A 20044-nucleotide genomic window follows, 5' to 3' on the forward strand; every position below is an offset into this window, starting at 1 on the left:
ACACACACACGACTGGCCCATAAATCCCTTCCTTTGGTCTTTCTCCCTAACAAAGTGATCACTAAGGCAAAATCCCCTTCTCCTTTCAGAGTCCCAACACAGACTGCCTCCTGGTGACTTTTTCTCCTTTTAAGACTCTTCTGGGTATTCATTTTAACCCAATTTTACTTCTAATATAATGTAGGGGGAAAGGGGGAAGAGGGCACAATCATAACTAGCACTTCTGGAATAGGAAGGGGACTCAAACTTGGGACAGAGATGTCTGAGGACACAAGACAGGAGGTTGGAAGGACTGAAGAGACCCTGGGACATTATCTCCCTGCAAGGAAACAGACACTCTAAGAAGCCTGCAGACCCATGAGTCTGCTCCTAGGAAAGACACAGCAGGGAGGATGCAAACTGGGTTTGCTCTGGAGAAACTCATCTGGGGTGTGAAGGAGGGAGATACATTCATTTTAACCACTTGTTCTTGCTAAGTTAGTTGTTTTTAATCACTAGAGCCAGGTCAGCACCCAGGGGAGGAGAGTGTCAAAGTGCCTGTGGTCTTACCCTAGTTAATCCTTTGAGACTCTGTAATTTGCCCGAAACCCCAACCATCCCCAAGCAAACACCTTTGGTTCTTCTTAGAGAGAAGGAAGGAGCAGTTTCCAAAAAGCCCAGTCTTACTTTAGTGTCTCTGCCAGGAAAAAACTCTGTTGCATGTTATCATGCTCAGGAAACATGGTATAAACATTTCGGATCCCAGAGAAGCCTGTTTCTGTTCGACAGTATTTTTCTAGAGCCTAGAAAAAAAGGAAGGGAATATTAGGAGGTTCTCTGAATAGGACCTTGTGGTTGTGGTCAGCTCTAGATGAGTTATTTCTTTGATCAGAAAATGTCTTCAATGATGAGACAGATGATAAAGATGAAGATGGTGAAGCTATCAGACATTCACACAGCACTTTAAGTTTGTAGAGCACTCTAGAGTTCTAAGGATCCTTAGAGATACTTTATTTTCATTTTACAGAAGGGGAAACTGAGGCCCCCAGAAAGTAGATGATTATCTGAACTGACCTTTTCATTCAAGGAAAATCAAAACCACCAAAAACCAGATAGTTAGCTGTCCTCTCCTTTCCAATTTCAAAAGGTAGGAAAAGTTACCCTGCTTTCTCATTCTTGCTGCTCTTTCCACTCCCACCAATAACCTCCTCAGCATATTATATAAGGTCTGCTCTTCCTGCTCCCCTTTCTCACAGATCACCCAGACCCCTTTCTGCCATATTTTTACATGTTTATAACTGAACACTTAAAATGATCTATTTTTCAGTATTTCCTGGGCAGACTTTCTTTGTCTGATAGGATTCATTGATCAAGCATTTATGAAGTGTTTACTGTTTGTCAGGCATTAGGCTGGGTATCAGGAATACAAAGACAAAAGTAAAACAATGTTAGCCTTCGAGGAACTGACATTCTGCAGGTGGAAACAACATGGGGGTCTTTTGGGTCCAAAAAAACCCCTGAATTCCTCCTCCATATAACAGTCTTTTAAATGCTTGAAGAAAATAATTATTCCGCACCTCCACTTTCTCTATTTTTAGGTTAACCATGAATGATTCCTTTAATTGATTCTCAAGTTCCCTCTTCATGCAGTCACCCTTCTCTGGACCTAGCAATGATGTAATGCAAATAAGACTGAGAACTATAGAAATAAGAGCTGTGGTCTCAAACAAGATCAGTTTGTCCTACTTCCATGATTTCAGGGGATGATACCAATAAAATTGTACTTGTTGGGATATGGATTCCAGTTCTGGTTGAGTCACAGGCCAGGGAGATTTTGCTTAAAAAATAATCATGATGATGTGACAATGATGGCAATGATAACAAAAATAATACCATCAAATTCCTATAATGCTTTAGCAAGGTTCACAAAGCACTTTTCCTCCCTATCTTGTGATACTGAAAGGGTGAATATTATGATCCCCATTTCATAGAAAGTGAAAGTGAGGCTCAAGAAAGCACATACTTGTTGAAAAGCCAGGGTTGCCCAAATGTCAGAACAGAAGTCTGCTCCTAGAGTTCTGGATACCCAGTTCAGCATAATTTCCCCCACTTTAATTACCAGGTCTCTCAATGGAAAGAATAACAACTATCATTTCTGTAGTACTTTAAGGTTTCTAAAGTGCTTCGTTCACAACCCAATGAGGCAAGAATTATATGTTTTACAGATGAGGAAACTGGGGTTTTGAGAAGAGGAATGATCCAAGGTCAATCATCTCAGAAACAGCAGAACTCCTGATCCTCAAGCCCGGTACATGCCAGCTCTGAGGCAGAGAGAGAGTGGAGAGAATGATAAGCTTGTAGTAAGGAAAACTTGAGCTCCAGTATGACCTCAAACACCTGCTAGCTGGGTGATGTCAAGCACACCACTCAGTTTTGGTTTGCCTCAGTTTCCTCAACTTCAAAATGGATTTATCACAGTGTCTAGTACACAGTAGGCACTTAATAAATGCTCCTTCCCTTCTTCCTACTGTGAAGAGATGATCAATCAGTGTGGAGGATAGTAGAATATGCTCATCTCCCACCAATGTATAGCTTCTTCTTTTAAAATTTTTTCTTTTTTCATTATGAATTTATCAATAAATAATAATAAATGCTCCTCCCCTTGTTCCTAATGTGAAGAGATGATCAAATCAGTGTGGAGGATAGTAGAATATACTCATCTCCCACCAATGTATAGCTTCCTTTATTCTCTCCTTATCTTTAACATTTTTCCTCATGAATTTAACAATCAATAAATGTATATAATTCATTTTTTGAATATGTATTCAACTGTGAGCTTTTGTTTATATTACATAAACGTTACATATATATAATATTTGCTTATAAAAGTTATATAATGCAACTTTTATTTATATTTCAGAAGTCTTTATGATGTCACAGAAGGGAGCTGCATTTCTTTTTCATGGTGAGTCTCACAGGTTGGGGTGGGAGGACTGGGGGGATGGATGGGAATGGGGGAGGGGGGCTCTGTGAGCCCCAGCTCCAGCTCTGTCCTTACCTCCACAACTTCCCAACCCCATTGCCGGTACTTGGGATCATGAGTCAGGCGCCACATGTACATGTAACTTTCCACCACCTCGGGCCGCAGGATGTAGTAGCTCTCGCTGGGGCTGGATGTTGTGGCTTCACTCCCAAAATCAAACCAGAACACCTCTGGTCCCAGCTTGGTGTCTGAGGGGCGGACACAGGACAGTCAGTCACAGTCACCCACCCTCACATCCAGGGCTCTCGAACTCTGAGCTATAGGGGCCAGACACCCCCCGCCCTGGGGCTTTCATATGAACAAGAGGCCCTCCCTACAACCCATGGCACAAGTGCCTGTCCTGCCTTTGCCCGCAGAGCCTGTTACTGCTCTGGACTGTTAGGAAGGTTAGATAGATATTGGGCCCAAATCGTCCCCTTGGCAACGCCCTTGGGCTCCCATTCTACTCTCTAGGGCCAAAGCAAAACTAAGGGAAATCCTCTGGAATCAAACTCTGGAAGACAACTCCTTGCCCCATTCTCATCCTCCCCACTTCTCCAGGATTTTCTTCTCAATTCAATTCAGTAAAGGGTTTATTCAAACAAAGTTAAAGGCTCATGGAGGAAAGAAGCTTTATCCATTGTAGCATTCAGCAACCTAGCACTAGGAATACTAATATAACAATGATAACTCTCACCCTCAAGGAGTCTGCTTGGTCTATATAATCCCCTCCTCCCACCCCCCCCACCTCCCACCTCCCATGGCAATTTGGGGTTAAGTGACTTGCCCAGGGTCACACAGCCAGGAAATGTTAAGAGACCAGATTTGAACTCAGGTCCTCCTGACTTCAGGGCTGGTGTTCTATCCCTGCTCCACCCAGCTGCCCCATTGGTCTATATAGTATTTCAAATTATTTCTGATTTCAATAATTTCTGATCACTTACTAAACTGATCCGACTTTTTAAGTCTTTCAAATTTATCTTTGCAGTATTGTTGTTGTTACTGTATACACTGTTCTCCTGGTTCTTCTCGTTTCATTTTGCATCAGTTCATAAAAGTGTTCCTTCCAAGAGTTTCCTTCCTCCCTTCTCATAGCACAAGAACATTTCATCACTTCACATACTTATTGAGTCACTGCCTAATTAAAGGGCATCCCTTCCATTTTCAGTTCTTTGCATCACAAAGGAGTTACTATCAGTGTTTTTGCACCTATGGGTCCTTTTCCTTTTCCTTTAATTACTTTGGGGATAGAGATTTAATGGTGGGTTAAAGCACATATACAGCTACATAGCTTTGGGAGTGTAGTCCCAAATTGCTTTTCATAACAGAGGGATCTTTGCAAGGGGAATGATGGTCAGAATGGTATTGAAAATAACAGGGAGGGAATGAGAAACAAGGTTCTCCCCAGATTTCTAGGTGGGAGGAATAGAATTTCCAAGAGGAAAGGTATGTCAAAGGTCATCTAGTTTCTCTTAGTAAGACAGAATGTTGGCGGTGAAAGGGAACTTGGGATATATTCTCTTGCAGGCACATTGGGATGGCCAGACTGTCCAAATGAGCAGAGGGGCCACAGGGGAGCAGGGGCTAGTGAGGCTATCAGGGAAACCTTTTCCCCTTGTGTCTATTAGGGACTACAGTGGCACTTGACTTTTCTGACTGTTTCCATTTCTTTCTTTTTAAATTCACTCAAAGCAACAAATCATTAGTTGAAAACTGGGGGCCTTCCTTCAGAGACTTGGGAACAGCCCTGGTCTGGGAGGTGAGAGGGAAGGCCTGGGAACGTGATTCAGAACCAAATGTTGTGCTGGTCCGGGACGACCAAGCAGCCCCAGAACTAGGCCTGAGACCTGCCTTCTGCAACCAGCCAATGGAAGGGGTTCTCGGGCCCCAGCCGGGGCACTCGTAAGCACTTGCTATGTGGCCCCGAGCAGAGTTCTGCCTTTGTCAGGGCTTCAGTTTCTAAACAAGGGGGTTGTATTGGTGATCTTGAAAGTTCACAAACTTCAGTGACTCTGTGACTATGAATTAAATCATTTTAAGCCTGTCCCTAAGGGAATGTATGTTTTCTGAAAGGATTAAAATCAAAGGCACTTAAAGCTGGAGAGGACTTTAGGATACAGAATGTCAGAATTGGGAAGGTCTTTAAAAAAGTCGACAGTTTTTTTCCTTGGGCCCTATTTAAACTGTTTTCCTTTTTTAGTGATGAAGAAAGCTTTGCGGGGGATGGAGAGTGGGGGCAATTTATATTTTTTCCCTTTTTGTTGTTTAAATTGGGGCTTTTTTTTTTCCGGATTTGGGTTTTTCCAAAGGGGTTGGTTTTTATAATTTTTTTAAAAAGGCAAAGGGTGGAGGGGGAGGGGAAGGGGAAATTTGAAAAAAGATTTCCGGGTAATTTAAAATTAATGGCTTGCGGTAAATAAAAAGGGCTTTAATTTAAAAAAAAGAAGTGAAAGGGGAAAAATGTTAGGAGAAAGCGGAATGGTGGGGTGGGGGAGGGGGTTTTTGCCTGGGGAGCTGGGGCCTCCGGAAAGGGAATGTTGGGGTTGTTGGGGGCTTGGGGTTTGGGGGAAGGCCTTTAGGTTTTTGGAAGGCTGGGAGGGGGTTTTGAAAACCCGGGGGTTGGGAAATGGGGGTTTGGGGGGCCAAAAGGTAGAATTTTTTGGAAAGTTTAGAAATGAATGGGGATAGTTTGGAAAGCATGGGGGTTTGGCCAAGCCTAAGTTGGAAGTAAGTTTAATTGGTTTTTAAACGGGCCTTTTTTTTCCTTTGTAAGGATTTTTTTGGCGGGGGGAAGGGGCGGCAATTTGGGGCATTCCAAATAAATCAAATTTTTGGTTTGTAAATTTTGGGGGATTGTGGAAAATTTAAGCGGAATTAAGAATTTTACCTTGGGAAAATAGGCGGGAGGGCTTTAAACCCAACCGGGGCCGGGGTAATGGGCAGGATTGGGCCTTGGCTTGTTGTGTTTTTCCCAAATTTTTTGCCTTTAAGGTGTTTTTGGGGGAGGAAAGGTGGAAAAGGGATTTGGTCGGATGGGTTTTGGCCGAGTGGCGAAAGGGGTGGGCGGCCTGGCCGGAGATGGTGTGCGGGGATGGGATGAATGTTTTGGGAATTTGGGTGGTGGGGAGCAGGAAGAAAGAGGAAAGGTTGGAGGGATTTTGGATGGGGCTTTAATTGGAGGTTAGTTAGTAAATTTTGACGGTGTTTTGGGGCAAGGGTTTGTTTTGCCGGGCGGGGTTGGTGTTTTTTATGGGGTTTTTGTGAGGTGTGGAGGGTGGTGGGCGGGGAGGGGTGGTTCGTTTTGCTTGGTGGGGTGCGGGTGGGGTGGTGGGGAGGGGGTTTTGCGGGGGGTGGGGGAGATGTTTTGGGATGGTATTAGGATTTTGGTGGGGTTAGGGGGTTAGAGAGTTTTTTAAAAGATATTTTGGCTTTTTGTTTTTTTGTTTTATTTTTTTTATTTTTTGTTTCTTGTTTTGTTTTTTTTGTTTTTTTGTTTTGTTTTTGTTGTTTGTTTTTGTTTTTGTTTTTTGTTTTTGTTTTTGGTTTTGTTTTTGCGGCGGCGGCCGGGTTTGGGGATGGGTGACGGCGGTGGTTTGGTGGAAGGGGGTGGGCGGTTTTGTTTTTTGGTTTTTTTTGGGGGTTTGTTTTGTGAAATTGGGTGTTTTGGTTTTGTGGTTTGGGGAGCTTTTTAGGGGGGGGTTGGTTTTGGGATGGGGTGGTTTTTGCTTGGGAAGCGGGGAAAGGGAGGGGGGGGCGGGGAAGGGGGGGGGGTGGGGGGTTAAGTGGGGTGGTGGTTTGGGGAAGCAAATTTGCCTTGGGTGTGATGGTAAATTTTGAAATTTGGGCGGTGATTTAGGCTTTTTTGGTGGGGTGCCGTATGGCGGGGTGGAAAGCGTTGGTTGGGGCTGTGTGGGATTTTTTAAAGGGGAGGGGTGGGGTTTTTTTGGAGGTGGAAAAGAAATGGCTGATGGTGGGGTTGTTTGGGGCTTTTGGGCGTTGGTGAATGGGGCCTAGATGGGGAAGGGTGTTCCGTTTTTGTTTTTGTGGCTGGGGAAATTGAGTGGTGGTTTTGTTTATAAGTTAAAGGTTGGGTTGGGGGTGGGGTTTTTGGATTTTTGTTTTGTGGGGTTGGGATGGTGGGGTTTTTGGAAGGAAGCGGTTTACGGGTTGGGTGGAAAGGGGCATGGAGGGGGAAATTGTGGTGTGGAATTTTTGGTGTTTGTGATGGGGTGTTTTGTTTTTTTTGGTTTTGGCGGTTTTTTTTTAATAAAAGAATGGGGGAAGTGTTGTTGGGAGGGGTGGAATTTTGTTTAGTTGGAGGGTTTAATGGGTGTTGTTCGGGTTATGGTTATTAACGTTTTTGGGGAGAGGGAAAGGGGTGGCATTTGGTGTATTGAGGAGTTTGGGAGGTGGTATTTTGGGTTTAAGGTTGGTTTTGGGGCCAAGGTTGTTTTGTTTGCCCTTTGGTGGGGTGGTTGGTTTTTTTTTGGAAGGGGGTTATTTTGATGGTTTTTGGGGTTTTTGTAGGGTTGGGGTTTGTTTGGTTTTTTGTGGGTTTTTTTTGGTTTTTTGGGAAGGTGGTTTTTTGGGTTTTTCCTTTTGCATTTTTGGGTGGGAATGGGTGGGGGTTGTTTTTGTTTTTTTGGCCGGGTTTGGGAATTGTTTTTGGGGTTTTTGGTTTTTTTGGGCTGGGTTTTCTTCGGCCTTTTTGGGGTGGAGGTTTGTTGTTTTGGGGAGTGGGGCAATTTAATGGGCTGGCTGTTTTTGGGTTTTTGGCTTGTGGGATTTGGGTGGGGTAAGGGTGGGATAATTTGTTTTTTTTTTGGTTTTAGTTTTGGGAAAGGGGTGGAAATTGGTGTTTTGGAAATTTTCGGCTGGCAAAGGTGCATTGGGGTTCCGGTGCTGGTGCCTGTTTTGTTTTTGGTTTGGGTTTGGGTTTTTGTGGTGTGTTTTGTGCAAGTTGGTGGTGTGAAAGGGGTTTGGTTTTGGGTTTGGGGTGGTGTTTTTTTTTTTTTTAAACGGGTAAGGGGGGTATTTTGTTTTTTTGGGGTTTTGGTTTTGGGTTTTAGTTAGGGATGAAAATAATTTTGAGGTTGGTTGGTTTTTTTTTGCGGGGTTGTGGGGAGGGGCAAGGTTGGGGTTGGGAGTTTTTTTGACGGGGTGGGTTTTGGGCGGCAGAGGGAAATGGGTGTTGGGAAAGTGGGATGATGGGTTGGGCGTGTTGGTGGGTTGGGTGGCTGAGTTTTGGGTTTGGGGTTTTTTTTGCTGGCCGAGAAATGGTTTTTTGGCAATTTTTGGGTAAATTTAGGGATTGGGTGGTTTAAATTGGTTGTGGGGAAGTGGGGTGAGGGGGGGTGTAAAGGGCTGGGAGTTGGTGAAGGCTTTTTTCTTTGGGAAGTTTTAAAGTGGAAATGGCTAAAGGGTTTTTGGTGAAGGGTGGAATTTGGTGTAAATTTTTGGGCTTTAAAGGGATTTGGGGTTGTGGGTTTTGGGGAAATTTTAAATGGAATTTAAAGGAGGTTTTGGGAAAGAAGGTGGATATGGTTTAAATGGGTGGTTGAGTTGCGGAGGTTTTAAATATTTTGAATTTTTTTTGGAAAAGAAATGGTTTTGGGAATTTTAAAGTTTGTGTTTGGTTGTTTTTTCCTTTTTTTTTTTTTTTCTTTTCCTTTTTTTTTTTTTTTTTTTTTTTTTTTTCTTTTTTCTTTCTTTCTTTTTTTCTTTCTTTCTTTTTTTTTTCTTTTTTTTCTTTTTTTTTTTTTCTTTCTTTTTTCTTTTCTTTTTTTCTTTTTTTCTTTTTTTCTTTTTTTTCTTTTCTTTTTTTTTTTTCTTTTCTTTTTCCTTTCTTTTTCGGTTTCCTTTCTTTTTCCTTTCTTTTCCTTTTCATCCCTCCTTCCTTCCTTTCTTCCTTGTATCTTTGTGCCTCTTCTCCAGTGCATGGACTGGGGTGAGGGTGATGGCTGAGGAACAATGAGCATCTGTATTTTCTCCTTCCAGGGCCACTCTTTGGCAGTGCTGGACAGCACCCCCGGGGCAGTGGGGGGTGCACCTCTGAAAAGAGCTGCCCTGCACTTGTGATAAAGCCCTAGAAAAAGGTTCTGCCCCCCCCGGGGGGAAAGTCCCTGTGGAAGCTCGATCCAGATCAGATGACCTCTCAGATCCTTGTCGACTGCAGGATTTGGTGATTGTAGCAACTAATTACCAACCTGTTCCAAAAGGACAGAACCAGCTTCTTACCTCGAGGGCGGTATAATACATATTTTTAGCTTCAATGTCTGTCTTGGCTGACATCAACCAGGCCTTGATCAAATATTCATAGAAACTGTCCCCGAGTCCTCCAATAGAGACATGGTCTGTGAGGAGAGAGGAGGCACGAGAATGGTTACTATGCAACTGGCCAGACACCCCAGAGCAGCCGCCATGTAGAGAGCTCTTGTGTGGGGGCTGAAGGCTGGTGTGGGGTGAATCAGCAAGAGAAGAAAGAAAGAAAATGAAGAAAGGGAGGAAAGCAGGAAGGAAGGAGAGGAGAGGAGAGAAGTAAAGGAGAAAAGAAAGGAAAGAAGGAAGGATGGAAGGAAGAAAAGAAGGAAGGAAGGAAAGGAGGAAGGAAGGAAGGGAAGGAAGGGAAGAAGGAAGGAAAGGAAGAAAGGAAGGAGGAAGGAAGGAAGAAAGAAGGAAGGGAAGGAAGGAAAGAAGGAAGGAAGAAGGGGAGGAAGGAAGGAGGAGGGAAGAAAGAAGGAAGGAAAGGAAGGAAAGAAGGAAGGAATAAGGGGAGGAAGGAAGGAGGGAAGGAAGGGAGGGAGGGAGGAAGGGAGGGAGGGAGGAAGGCGGGAGGAAGGGAAGGAGGGAAGGAGGGAAGAAAGAAAGGAAGGAGGAAAGAAGGAAGGCAGGAGGAAAGAAGGAAGGAGGAAGGAAGAAAGGAAAGAAGGAAGGAAGGGAGGGAGGAAAGAAGGAAAGAAGGAAGGAGGAAGAAAGGAGGGAAGGAAGAAAGGAAGGAAGAGAGGGAGAGAAAGAAAGAGGAAAGAATAATGAAAGAAGGAAGAAAACAGAAACAAAGAAAGAGAAAAAGGAAGGATAAAAGAGAAAAAGGAAGGATAAAAGAGAGAAAGGAAGGAAGAAAGAAAGAAAGAAAGAAAGAAAGAAAGAAAGAAAGAAAGAAAGAAAGAAAGAAAGAAAAAAGAAAGGAAGAAAAAGGAAGGAAGGAAGGATTTGGACTTTGAAAGAATGAAGATGGGTGACTAAGTTTGTGAGGGAACCAGAAACCATGCCATAATAGGAATGACTGAAAAAACAGAGGGATGAGCCTGGAGAAGAGGTTTGGGGGGACAGTCTCTCTCTTCAAGTGCTGGAAGAGTAGTTGTGCAGGAAGTGCTGAGGCCCGCTATGGGAGGCAGAATAAGGAATAAGAACCAGTAGGTCAACACTGCAGTTCAGCACAAAATGTGTCCCTTTCAGAGTCGAGGGACCCGAGTTCAAATTTGCCTCTGGCCCACACTTCCTAGACTTCCCTCTTGGGACCTCAGTTCTTCAGCTCCAGAATGAGAAGAGTGACTCAGACAGCCCCTGAGGCTTCTTCCAGCTTCAGAGCTCGGTCATTAGAGAGAAGCAGGTTTCAGCTCAATATAACAACAATAACAAAAACAATTAAATTGTCCCAAAGTTGAATTGCTGCCTCAGGGTCAGTACACTGACAAGCACTGATTAAAGGGCCCACCCTGTGGCAGATGGCTGCTCAGTACCAAGCCTACAAAGCCGGAAGGGAAACAGTTCATGCCAGAAGGAACTCAGGTACTCTCAGGTGAGACACAGCCATGTATACGGATATACTGGTATTGCTGTTCTTGTTCAGTTATTTCAATCATGTCCGACTCTCTGTGATCCCATTTGAGGTTTTCTTGGCAAATATAGCAGAGTATTTTTCCATTTCCTTCTACAGCTCATTTTACAGAGAAGGAAACTGAGGCAAACAGGGAGAAGTGATTTGGGTAAATAGCTAGTAAGTGTCTGAGGCAGGATTTGAACTCAGATCTTTCTGATTCCAGGCCATACTAAATACAAATAAAATGAATACAAAGTGGCTTTAAATTCCTTTCCTTTCTTTCCTTCCTCCCTCCCTCCCTCCCTCCCTTCTTTCCTTCCTCCCTCCCTCTCTTCCTTCCTTCCTCCCTCCCTCTCTTCCTTCCTTCCTCCCTCCCTCTCTTCCTTCCTTCCTTCCTTCCTTCCTTCCTTCCTTCCTTCCTTCCTTCCTTCCTTCCTTCCTTCCTTCCTTCCTTCCTTCCTTCCTTCCTTCTTTCCTTCTGTCCATCTTTCAGCAGCGTGTGGACAGCCACCTGTTGGGCGTGTTGTAGTGAACATTCATGCTAAGGTAAGAATGGACCAGGTGCCCTCTGAGGGAACTCTCCAAGGTGGAAGATTCTGTAATGCTATGACTTGAAGATCATCGCTGGCTGAATGTTCTGGGCAAAATGTTACAAGCCTCTTCCAGAGCAGACATAAATCATCCAAGTGGAGCAGGGCCTTCTAGTTATTAAGTGTAAGTGAGCTATGCTTTTTTTAAAAGCATAATCAGATGGTAGAGAGTTCAGAGACTTTTATTACTGGATGACATACAAGGTAATTAATGCTGGGCAGGTTCATAAATGGCTAAAGAAGTGCAAATGAGACTTAATTTAGTCACTTAAACCCTCTAGTACAACCCTCAGAAAAGAACAGGGTTTAAATTTAGCAAATTAGAATAAATGGAGTCCAACAATTAACGGAGGGACAATTGAGTGGAAAAAAGCTCTTGAGCCAATTTGGCCCAATCAACATTTATTAAGAGCCTACTATGTGTGTGCAGTTCCCTGGGTAGACTCCTCCTCTTGGAGCCATTGTACCATTGGGCTCTGGCCCTCTGATGTTCTGAAAAATTATGGGAGGAACCAGTCCTTCTACTCCAGCCCCAGCCTCATCTTTAGGCCACTAGGAAGAGTAGAGGGAACTGAACTTGGAGTCAAGAACTCCTGAGTTCAAATCCCACCTTGAATACTTCCTGTGTGATACTGGATGAGGCACTTAATTTAAAATGAGGATAATAATAGCACCCACTTTCCAGGGTTATTTATTGTGAGGAAAAAATGAAAAACTGCAATTTGTAAACTTCAAAATCATGTATCTAAATGCTAGTTAGTATCATACAAAATTGCCCAGTGGGTAACGTAGTACTGTTGGGGGGCCCAGGCTGCTTATACCCCACAAATTAGCCTTCTCAGCTTCTGTCGGTCCACGGCCCAGCTCTGTATCCATGCTTCATCCATCCCTCCCCTCGCTCCTCTTAAGTTGTAGGTCTCAAAATGAGGCATTTGTGCTGCTGTTTGTCCCTGACCAGGACCAGCATTCTGAGAACAGAAGGGCTCAGTCTCAGCACTGACTTGGGGTTAATTTAGGACTTTGGAAAATAAGTTTCTCTGGACTTCAGCTTCATCTCAAAAATTATAGGCTAGGATAAAATGATCCCTAAGATCCAGATCCGACCTCCTGGGTTCTAAGGGCCCTCCCAGCTCTGACCTCCTGAGTTCTAAGGCCTCTCTCAGATAATGTATCCCACCTCCCAAGTCCAGTGTACCAAGGTGTACTGAACACTGTTTCTATAACAGAGTTCTGCTCTCTCCTAGGGCCCTTTTGTGCCCACTTCCACATAAGGAAGCCCAAACTGCTTGAATTGCCCAGGCTCATACCCAAGTCTCAGGTACCAGGACTGGGGGCTTCCTGGCCAATCGCTGTTGTCCTTAATCCATAACCATATGCCTGCTCTTTGCCAACCACAGGCCTCATATTTTATTAATGAAGAAGTTTTCCATGCATAACAGATTTTCGCCCAGCCTGGTGCTCCCGGCACAGCGGGAGGAGGAATTATGATTCCCTGCAGGAGGTCTCCTTTTGGATTGGAAAGAAAGGTAACTGTTTAGACCCGGGGCTGCCTTTCCTGCTCAAGAGTAGCTCCCGCTTTATGCTAATACCAGGCAAGAGAGTTTATCTCCTAGTCAATGTCTTGCAATTAAGAGAGCAACAATTCCTGAACTGTCTCCTCTCGTGACCATCATCAGTAATTCAGAGCATCTTTCTCCCGGCGCTGAGGATCTGGCAATGGGATGATTCGGTTAAAAATACTTTCTGCTTTGTAAGTGCTTTTTGTTAGAGGTCACAAGGGGATGAGCTCGCTGGTGAAGAGGCCATAATTTCTGGACCTCCCGGCCTTATAGACATGCAAAGAACTTCAGTCCTCAGGTCCTTGGGGGACCCCAGAAGAAGCACTTCCTGTTTCTAGCCCTGCAGAAAAGCCTCAATAACGATATATGGCACCTGCAGTTTTCAAAGAGCTTTCATACCTGTTGTCTCATTTGATGGTCAGAGTTTCAGGAGAGGGGTGTCATTATGTCATTTGTAAATCAGGAGATTGCCCATTCCATGCAGGGAAAATTAAAATGTCAGAGCTAAGAGGGCCCTGAGAACACAGCATATCAGAGCTGGGAGGGTCTTAGAACCCAGGATGTCAGAGCTGGGAGGGCCCTTAGAACACAGGATGTCAGGGATGGGAGGGTCCTTAGAACCCAGGAGCTCAGAGCTGGGAGGGCCCTTAGAACCCAGGATGTTAGAGCTAAAAGAATCTTTAGAACCCAGGCTGTCAGAGCCGGGAGGGCCCTTAGAACCCAGGAGGTCAGAGTTGGGAAGGTCCTTAGAACACAGACTGTTTTAAGGGTGAAACCATAGTACGCAGAATTCTGATTTTGGAGGCAGAGGACCTGGGTTCAAAGCCTGCTTTTACCACTTATTATATGAATGACCTTAGAAAAGTAATTTTACTTTCCCTGGACTTCAGTTTCCCCATTTGTAAAAAAGAGGAAATTGGACTAACTGGTCTCTGCGGTCTCTTTAAGCTCTCACTCTAGATCCTTTGTGTGCTGGAGGTGCATGTACATTGGATTTGGAATGGGTCTTGGAATGTTGGAATTGCAAAGATCTTTAGAAAAGAACAATGCAGATGAACACAGACTTTACAACAGAAAGAGCCCAGAATAGAACACACCAGGGCTAGCAGGGTCCCAGGAGCAGGGAGTATAAGGGCATTATAATTACAAACTTATTAAAGTCCAAGACTGCACTAAGATTTTTGGGACACTGTAAAATAATAATATTGATTCTTTTGGTGGTGGTGGTGGGGGAAATATCCCCAACTTAATTCATTGGCTAGAGAAATTCTAGTGAGAAAATGCCCCTTTGCCAATGCAGCTTCTTAGAAAAAAGCACTGTTAGGGCTCTAACTCCAACTCGAACTCTTTGGAGTTAGAAAACCTGGTTTGATGCTTCGTCAAGCATCATTTAACTTCCCTGATCTTCAGTTCCTAATTTGTAAAATGAGGAGTTGAAGCAGATGGCTTCTCTGTCCCCAACCCCCAGATTTGTTGTAGTCTCAGAATCAGGGATTCTTAACCTTTTAGATGTCATGGACTCCCCCCGTCCCGGGGGGCACTTTGGACAACCATAAAATCTATAGATTCCTTCTCAAAAAAATGATGTGACATAGAAGGTTACAAAGGAAACCAGTTATAGTGAGTTAATTTTTTGAAGCTCATGGAGGCCAGAACCTCTACTTTCGAGAGTGCCTGGGTGCTCTCAGAGAGCTTGGGAACTTGTGACAGTCCACAACCAATATTCACAAAAGCAATATGTAAAAACAAAACAAAACAAAACTATGTACAACTAAGATCTATATAGGATCAATGACTAAACTGCCCCCTCAGTTCCATTTTCTCTTCTCATAGCAACCCTATTTATTTTCAGGATCTAGTCTAAGTCTCATCTCCTCCAGGAATCACTTCCAGAACCCCCCAGCCCATACTGATGCCTCCCTTGAGCAGCCCTAGTGCTTACCACGTGTCCTGCCCCTCGGACACTTAGCACATCCTGTCTTCTGTTTTTAATTATCAGGTACAAATGCCTTATTTCACCAACCAGAGAGTCAGCAGGGAACTGGAGAGGAAGTCTGAACCTTGTATTTCTGGGAGCCCCAGGGTGCTGAGCACACCCTATTATGTTTAAAGATAAGCCTTCTCCGGCAAAAATTCTGACTTTCCAGGGGTATTTCAGCCATTTGCAAAGCTGTCTTGAAAATATCTGGCCCTCTGTGGTTCTTATTATTTACCTGTCGTGGAAAGTCTGCCATTCTTTATTAGCTCTCCTTGGTGGGAGGAGCAGTATTGCAGAGCAGGTTGGAAAAAGGTAGTAAATTCCCTGTCATATGGAATTTTAACAGCTACTTGTCAGAGATAATAATAACGAGGATGATGATTATAACTAGTATTTATGTAGTCCTTTAAAATTTGCAAATTACTTCAAATATTAACTCATTTGATGCTCACAATAACCCAGTGAGATGGGTTCCCATAGTTACATATGAGGAAACTGAGGCACAGAACGATTATATGAGTTGCTCAGTAAGTCTCTAAGGGAAGGAGTTGAACTCAGTCTTTCTGAGTGTGAGTTCTGTGCTTTGTCTATTGTACAACCTCGCTGTTCCATATTGAGGGTCTTCCTGGTCAGGTGGGAGTTAGATTTGAAGATTTCTCATTTCACTTTCATCTGGGATTGGGAGTCCAGGAGAGGGATTAGGCTTCTCAGTGTAAAGTACAGAGAGAAATTAGAAAGGAAATAAGGATGAAGCCGGGGATGATGGAGCCTACCTTGCTTCTGACGGCACCGGATTTGGGGCTAGAAGGGACCTTCTAAAGATCACCTAATCCAAGACTTCTTCACCTTTTTGTGTTTAGGATCCCTTGGAAGTCTGGGGTGGGAGTCTGTGGATCCCTTCTTGCCTATTTTCACAATTAAAGAAAATTCTAAATCTCAGCAGTTAATGAAAATTAAAATGTCAATTTTTTTTCCTCCATTCAAGACATCTTTCCATCAATCCCTGGGCCCAAAGTTAAGAACTCTGGACCAATCCAACCCCTACATAGGAACATAACTCTGAGCTAGAACTGGGGACCTCAGAGATCATCCTAATCCAATGTCTCATTGTAGAAATGAGAGTCACAAAAACTGAATCACAAGGCTACTAAAGTAACAGAGGCTGAATTTGAACCCAGGTTCTTGGCCTCCAAATCCAGAGCTTATTCCCCTGCACAGTCTGATGCTCCTGTTCCTGCTTTGCCCCTTGCCTCTCAGTTCTTTCTGCACTTGGGGCCCCTTGTCGCATTTTTCTTGTCGCTGAGCATGTGTTTCAGAGCAGTAATGTACCAGATGTGCAGAACCAGAAAAACATTCTTCCCGGGCCTAAGCTGGTCCCCCCCAGAGGGACTTAGGAGGGACAGGGCCAGCCAAACACAATATGCTCTTGTTCCAATTGTTTAGTGCTCCCCAAGTGGTCCTCAGGACCATAACCCCTGCAAGGGAAAGTAATTTTATAGACTCAGTGAGTTTCCCCGTCATAGATCTGACAACCCCCCATCTTGGCAAGTGCTCTGGGGGGAGGGAGGATCCTGAGGTCCTCGGATGCTTGGCTTATATTGGAGCTCACTCTGACCTGCAGTGGGAGGCTGAGGAAGGATGAACCCCTCTTTGTGGACCAAGGCTGGGGATTTCTCAGTAGGGGGCTATAAAAAAGGCTGAGATAATGAGCTTGAATCAATCATTCCTCACTTGTGAAGGCTGTTGCTACAATGGATGGAGAGGCAAGAGATATAATGGAAAAGATGGTGGAGCAGGAGTGGAACAGGAGCCCAGTGTTTGCTTAGACAGGGGTCCTCAAACTACGGCCCGCGGGCCAGATGCGGCAGCTGAGGACATTTATCTCCCTCACCCAGGGCTATGAAGTTTCTTTATTTAAGGCCCACAAAACAAAGGTTTTGTTTTTACTATAATCCGGCCCTCCAACAGTCTGTGGGACAGTGAACTGGCCCCCTGTTTAAAAAGTTTGAGGACCCCTGGCTTAGAACCTGGAAGGTGGAGAATGAGTGCTTGTGGAATAGAAAACAGAAAAGCAGAGAAAGCCCTGGTTAGAAGGGAGGGAGAAGTATTCTATGTTAAATGTAGACCCTTGTGCTTGGATGACTGCCCCCAAAACCTCAAAGGCCTATGATGACAAAAGTACAGATGTTCCATAGTCATAAAGCACTATAGAAATATGAACTGTTACTGTTGTTATTGTTAGATACAGCTTGGTATAGTAGACAGAGAGCTAACCTTAGAGTCAGGATTTAAGTCCTGCCTCTGACATACAATGGCATTTTGATGCTGAGGAAGTTATTCTTAATCTCTCAGTGCTCTAGGCAGCTCTCTATGATGAAAAATTGCAAAGGAGGTGCTAACATGCATTGGTGGAGGGAATTTCCTCACCTGGGAGTTCCCTGTATCAGTGAAACTACAGGTCCAGTCCCTACCCTTGCTATTATTGTTGCTAGAAGCAGTTTGGTGGCACAGCAGATAGACCACTGAATCTGGTTAAGAAAGACTTGAATCCAGTCTCAGACACTAGCAATAATCATGATTGCCTCAATTTCCTCATCTGTAAAAAAAAGAGGAATAATTGAATGAACTCCACCAGGTTGTTGTGAGAATCAAAAAAAAAAAAAAAAAGACTTTGCAAACCTTAAAAGTGTGTGGCTCTGGGCAAATCATTTAATCTCTGGCTGTCTCATAGATAAAAACATGATAACTATAACATAATTACATATCAATAGAGAGATATCAATAACTTTTCACTCCACAGCTTCTCTGAGTTGTTGGGAGGATAAAATGAGATGCTATTTGCAGACAGAATGCTCTGCACATCTTTAAATGCTCTATAAACACTAGCGATAACGATTTACGTTGGACCTGTGGTTTTGCAGGTGAAGGGAACTCCCCCTGAGGAAGATACAGGTCAGCATCTTCACTAAAAACTGATACTTATCTAAGAGCGTGACTGGGTTAAATAAATGACTTGTCCAAAGACACATGGCCTTCCGACCTTCCTGGTTCCAAGGCCAGCTGCCTTTAGATCTCTTGTTCCTCACAAATAGTCCTTTCGGTAACGACTGATAACACAATAAAGCAGCGGAAGCGCCCCCAGACACGGTGGCCCTCTTTAAGCCAGCTCACCCATCCCGCGGGACATACGTACGTTGGACCCAGCTGCCACTGACAGGGCTGAGGAAGTTGGGATAGAGGCCTTTGGGCTTCTCAGTTCTGTTGAGGACCCTGCGGATATTCTTCACCTGTACAGAGAGAAGAGATGGGGGACTCCTCATTTCCACAAAGGTGCAAAATATTTTGCCTCATCCACAGGCACGAGGGGAATAACATATAAATTCTGTGAACTGATCATCTCCCAGGGCCTCAGGGAGGCAATCGGTGGCAGGCCACAGGCCAGGCGCTATTGGCCTGTGGGGGCGGCTAGCCCAGCCTTCTCCCTTGGAGCTGCCTGCCTGGTCAGTCGGTCGGTCACCAAGTAATTATTAAGTGTGCGCCATGCTCCGGGCACTGGGCTCCCACGGGGGACCCAGGGGTCTATTCTCTGCCCTCTCCTAGCACCCTGCTCATGAGAGCAGCCCCTCTTCCCAAAGGAAGTTCTTATTTTGACATATTCAACTCTTCATGACCCCATTTGGGTTTTTCTTGGCAAAGATATTGGAATAGTTTTCCATTTCCTTCTCGGGCTCATTTTACAGAAGAGAAAACTGAAGCAAACAGGGTTAAGCCACTTGCCTGGGCTCACATAGCTCATAAGTGTCTGAGGCCACATTTGAACTCCAGGGGCAGCCCTCCATCCACTGCAGCTTTCCCTCCCAAAAGAATTTCTGAGTTTAAATTGAGCCTCAGACCATTACTAGCCCTGTAATTTAGGGCAAGCAATTTAACTTCTGTTTGCCTCAGTTTTCCAAATTGTAAAAATGGGGGTAATAATTCAGCTCCTCCTGATTTCAGGAGGTGTTCAGGGACAGTGTTCTATGCATTACCCCAAGATTCTTCTTCTTGAGTTCAAATCTGGGCTCAGATACTTACTAGCTGTATGACCTTAGGCAAGTTGCTTCACTCTATTTTACCTTAAAAGGAAATGGCAAACTGCTCCAATATCTTTGCCAAGAAAAGTCCAAATGGCTTCATGAAGAGTTGGACATGACTGAAGAACAACCCACCTCTCAGAGTTGTTATTAAGAGTTGTAAAATTCTTTGTAAACTTTAAAGTGTAATATAAGTGCTAGCAATGATTATATATATATATATATGTATGTATACATATATATATATATATATATTTATATATAAATATATGTGTATATTATATAGACATGTATATAATGCATCTCTTGTATGTAGGGATTTTTCCCTAGGGCTTCTCATGAGACAGCAGGCTAAGTATAAATATATTTAGAGTATTACAGAATGCTAAGGACCATGGAAATAAACTGGTCAAAGCCAGAGAGGCCTACTTAGAGAAAGGAAATTACTTACCCCAAATCACACTGCAAATAATGGACATGGTGAGATTTGAACCCTGCTCATCTGACTCGATAACATCTGCTTTCCCCACTACACTGTGCTTCAATCCTACTGGAATGTTATTTCCTGGAGGGCAGGGACTGTTTCTTTGTGTGTTTGTTTTCGGTAGCCCCCAGTACCCACCGCATTGCCTGGCACATAGGAGGTGCTTAATAAATGCTGTTTAAGGGGGGAGTTAGGTGGTGCAGTAGAGAGAGCACCGGCCCTGGAGTCAGGAGGACTTAAGTTCAAATCTGGTCTCAGACACTTAACACTTCCTGGCTGTGTGACCCTGGGCAAGTCACTTAACCCCAATTGCCTCAGGAAAAAAAAAAATGTTTCCATTGAGTTTAAACTGCCACAGTAACCTGAGTTTTCCTGCAATGACACAAGGTGCCTGCTGATGATCTTCCAGGCATTGAATGGGCTCAAACAGAGGCTGAAGAAGTTCTCAGAGGGTTTTGTAGAGGGCTGATTTAGGGAATTCCTAGTTCTTTCAATTCTGAGAAACTAGGACCTTATCTCACACGGGAACAGAATGATTTA

At 44.0% G+C, this 20044-nt stretch overlaps 1 protein-coding gene across 1 annotated transcript in view; it reads right to left on the bottom strand.

The window, feature by feature from the left end:
• MAN1C1 (mannosidase alpha class 1C member 1) overlaps window positions 1-20044 on the bottom strand; it is a 198632-nt gene that overhangs the window by 1519 nt on the left and 177069 nt on the right. The window contains exons 7-10 of the mRNA XM_031961530.1: window positions 18141-18296; window positions 9208-9354; window positions 3038-3234; window positions 667-782 (exon numbers count right to left, since the gene is read on the bottom strand). Of these exons, the coding sequence (XP_031817390.1) occupies window positions 667-782; window positions 3038-3234; window positions 9208-9354; window positions 18141-18296 (616 nt within the window). The remainder of the gene's footprint in view (window positions 1-666; window positions 783-3037; window positions 3235-9207; window positions 9355-18140; window positions 18297-20044) is intronic.

This window comes from Sarcophilus harrisii, chromosome 3 (genome assembly GCF_902635505.1).
Source record: "Sarcophilus harrisii chromosome 3, mSarHar1.11, whole genome shotgun sequence".
Taxonomy (NCBI): Eukaryota; Metazoa; Chordata; class Mammalia; order Dasyuromorphia; family Dasyuridae; genus Sarcophilus; species Sarcophilus harrisii.